We start from the raw sequence: 2498 nt of genomic DNA on the forward strand, positions 1-2498 counted from the left end.
TTTCTAAAAAAAAAAAAAAGATTATATATCTCTCCCACACCTACATTCTCTTTGCTAACAGCAATGGCTGACAGAAGCATTGCACCCTTGACAATATCCCAGATTACTGGATTAAGATTGTTTTAAAATTTAAAGATAGATAACTTGCTCCACTTATTTCTCACTAAAGCCCTTCAAGCCCTTCAAAACTATGCACCAGAAGACCAAGCCTTCCGCACAGAAGAAAGAAAACTTTCCATAATTCTGCAACCTACAAACACGGGGGGTGGGTGTGGGGGGGACGGCTTTATTTAAAGGGTGTCCACACATGGTATTTCTCCCAAGAAAGGTTAATGCATGCACTCAGTTAATAAGCAGAACAGGCCCAATGTTCCCTGAAAGAAAATGCAAGTATGTTGCAGCTCTGTGCAAATGGCTTCTCGGTCTGCTTGAGAAATCTATAAAGTTTTGAGGCCTCGGTGAAAGGCTACCTGTGACAGAGAGTATAGGAGGAATACAAAGGTTTTTCAAAACTGGACCATGCCCAGTCCACCACAAATGTATACTACTGCCCAAACGGACCCGCTACAAAACCTTGAAACCGAAACAGATCCCACAAGCCCCTGAACCAAACACTCTGGGGGGTGGGGGGAAGGACCCCAAGAAATGTGTGCTCTAGAACGCCTAAGTCCAAAAGAAAGTTCCCCTATCTGTCACCTCCCAAGCTGGCCGCCCTCCCAGAGTGACTTAACTCTGGGTACCAATTTGGGCAGTCCCAAGAAGCCACCACCAGTGCTGAGTCGAGGACTGCAGGATGCTAAGGAGGAAGCTAACGTCCACAGTAAAGACTGGAGGCTTTGTGGGTAGATCTGGACTCCCCCACTGCATCTGGGCTACATGCCTCCATTCAACAAATATTTATTGAGCGTCCACCATCTGCTGGGCACCCTGCTAGGCGCCAGGGAGGAAACCATGCCATAGCCCCCGGCCTCTGTTAGCAGGGAACTGTCTGGGGGTTAACGCGAACCGGAAAACCTGCTACAAGTTGCTAAGCATAGTAGTAACCAGGGGATGGCACGGCCCTCGCAACCGGCTCTGCGCACCAACCTCGTCGATGAAGCAGGGAGGGCACAGGTAGGCCCCGGAGCAGGTGTGCAGGGACCAGGCACCCATGAGGCTTCGGAGCTGCAGAGGGCAGACTCCGGCCGAGGGCGCGGTCCCCAGAGGAGCAGAGATCACAGCCCAAGAACCTCGGAGTACGGGGTGCGTGGAATGGGAACCGCGCAGCCCAGACCCGATTCTGGTCCGCCGGGCCTTCCCCCGCGGCCGGGTGCGGGTAAAGAAGGCGCGGGCTAGGCCGCCGACCCGCCCGCTCGTACCTGGAGCCCCGCCCGGCACCTACCACTTGGGCGACCTTGAGGCGGCCGAGCGCGCCGCGCAGGTAGTCGGGGTCGCAGCGCAGGCCGGCCAGCCCGCGGCGCTGGCTCACCGGCTCGGTGGTGGGTTGGTACGGGCTGCTGGCGCCCGAGATCATGGAGGTGCTCGAGGCCTCGCCCTCGAAGCCGTCCAGCTCCTCGCCGCCCCGCATGCTGCCGCCCCGCGCGGCCGGTTCCCCCGGCGCCTGGAGCGGGCAGGCTCAGAGCGGCCGCCGCATCGCCGTCGCCAGACCACCCCGCCGCCGCCTCTGCGCCCGCCGCCCGCTGCGGCCGCGGCTCGGTCCGCTGGGGCTCGGCTCCCGCCGCCTCGGCAGCGGAAAGGGAGGGAGGCGGGAGCGGGCGCCGAGGGAAGGAGGCGGGAGCCGCGCGCCGGCCCGGAGGGGGCGGAGACTGCGGCCGGCGCGGGGAGGGGCGGGGCGCTGAGGGCTGGGGGCGGGGGGTCGTCGGGGAGAGGAGGGGCGTTGCGGGTTGGGGCGGAGCCGGTGAAGAGCCTTAGCCACGCCCCCACCACGCCCTCACCTGCTGGACCCAGTGGGCCCCGGCCAAAAGAGGAAAAATGGGTGGGGAGGATGGAGATTGACCAAACAGTCACACAGTTGCTTTCTCTGCCCACAGCCTCAGAGCCTGCTTTAGAGAAAGTGGGATCATCCGCAGGTATTCTTGGGGACTTCTCCATGAAAACTATGCTTGGGGCTGAAGGGATGGTTAAGAGGTTAAGAGCGTTCCTGTGGCTTCAGACTGTCCGACACCCTCTTCTAGACTTGGCAAGCACCTGCATTCACGTGCACATTCATCCTCTCTCTCTCTCTCTCTCTCTCTCACACACACACACACACACACACACACACACACACACACACACAAGTCTTAAAAACAGAGATAGGCTACGCTGGATGGCAAGATGGTACAATGTGTAAAGGTATTATGCCACCAAACTTAATGACCTGAGTTTGATCCCAAGGACCCACATGGTGCAGAAAAAAAAAAAACCTAGTCCCTCAATATGTAATTAAATGTAAATATAATAAAGATCAGCTGCGTCTCTGCCCAGAATCAGGCACAGTGCCTGTTCCAAGCTGGACC

At 57.8% G+C, this 2498-nt stretch overlaps 1 protein-coding gene across 1 annotated transcript in view; it reads right to left on the reverse strand.

Moving 5' to 3' along the window:
• Cmtm4 (CKLF like MARVEL transmembrane domain containing 4) overlaps nt 1–1789 on the reverse strand; it is a 46300-nt gene extending 44511 nt beyond the window's left edge. The window contains exon 1 of the mRNA XM_031341100.1: nt 1382–1789. Within this exon, the coding sequence (XP_031196960.1) occupies nt 1382–1567 (186 nt within the window). The 5' untranslated portion in view covers nt 1568–1789. The remainder of the gene's footprint in view (nt 1–1381) is intronic.
• Between the last annotated feature and the right edge of the window lie 709 nt (nt 1790–2498).

This window comes from Mastomys coucha, unplaced genomic scaffold (genome assembly GCF_008632895.1).
Source record: "Mastomys coucha isolate ucsf_1 unplaced genomic scaffold, UCSF_Mcou_1 pScaffold22, whole genome shotgun sequence".
Taxonomy (NCBI): domain Eukaryota; kingdom Metazoa; phylum Chordata; class Mammalia; order Rodentia; family Muridae; genus Mastomys; species Mastomys coucha.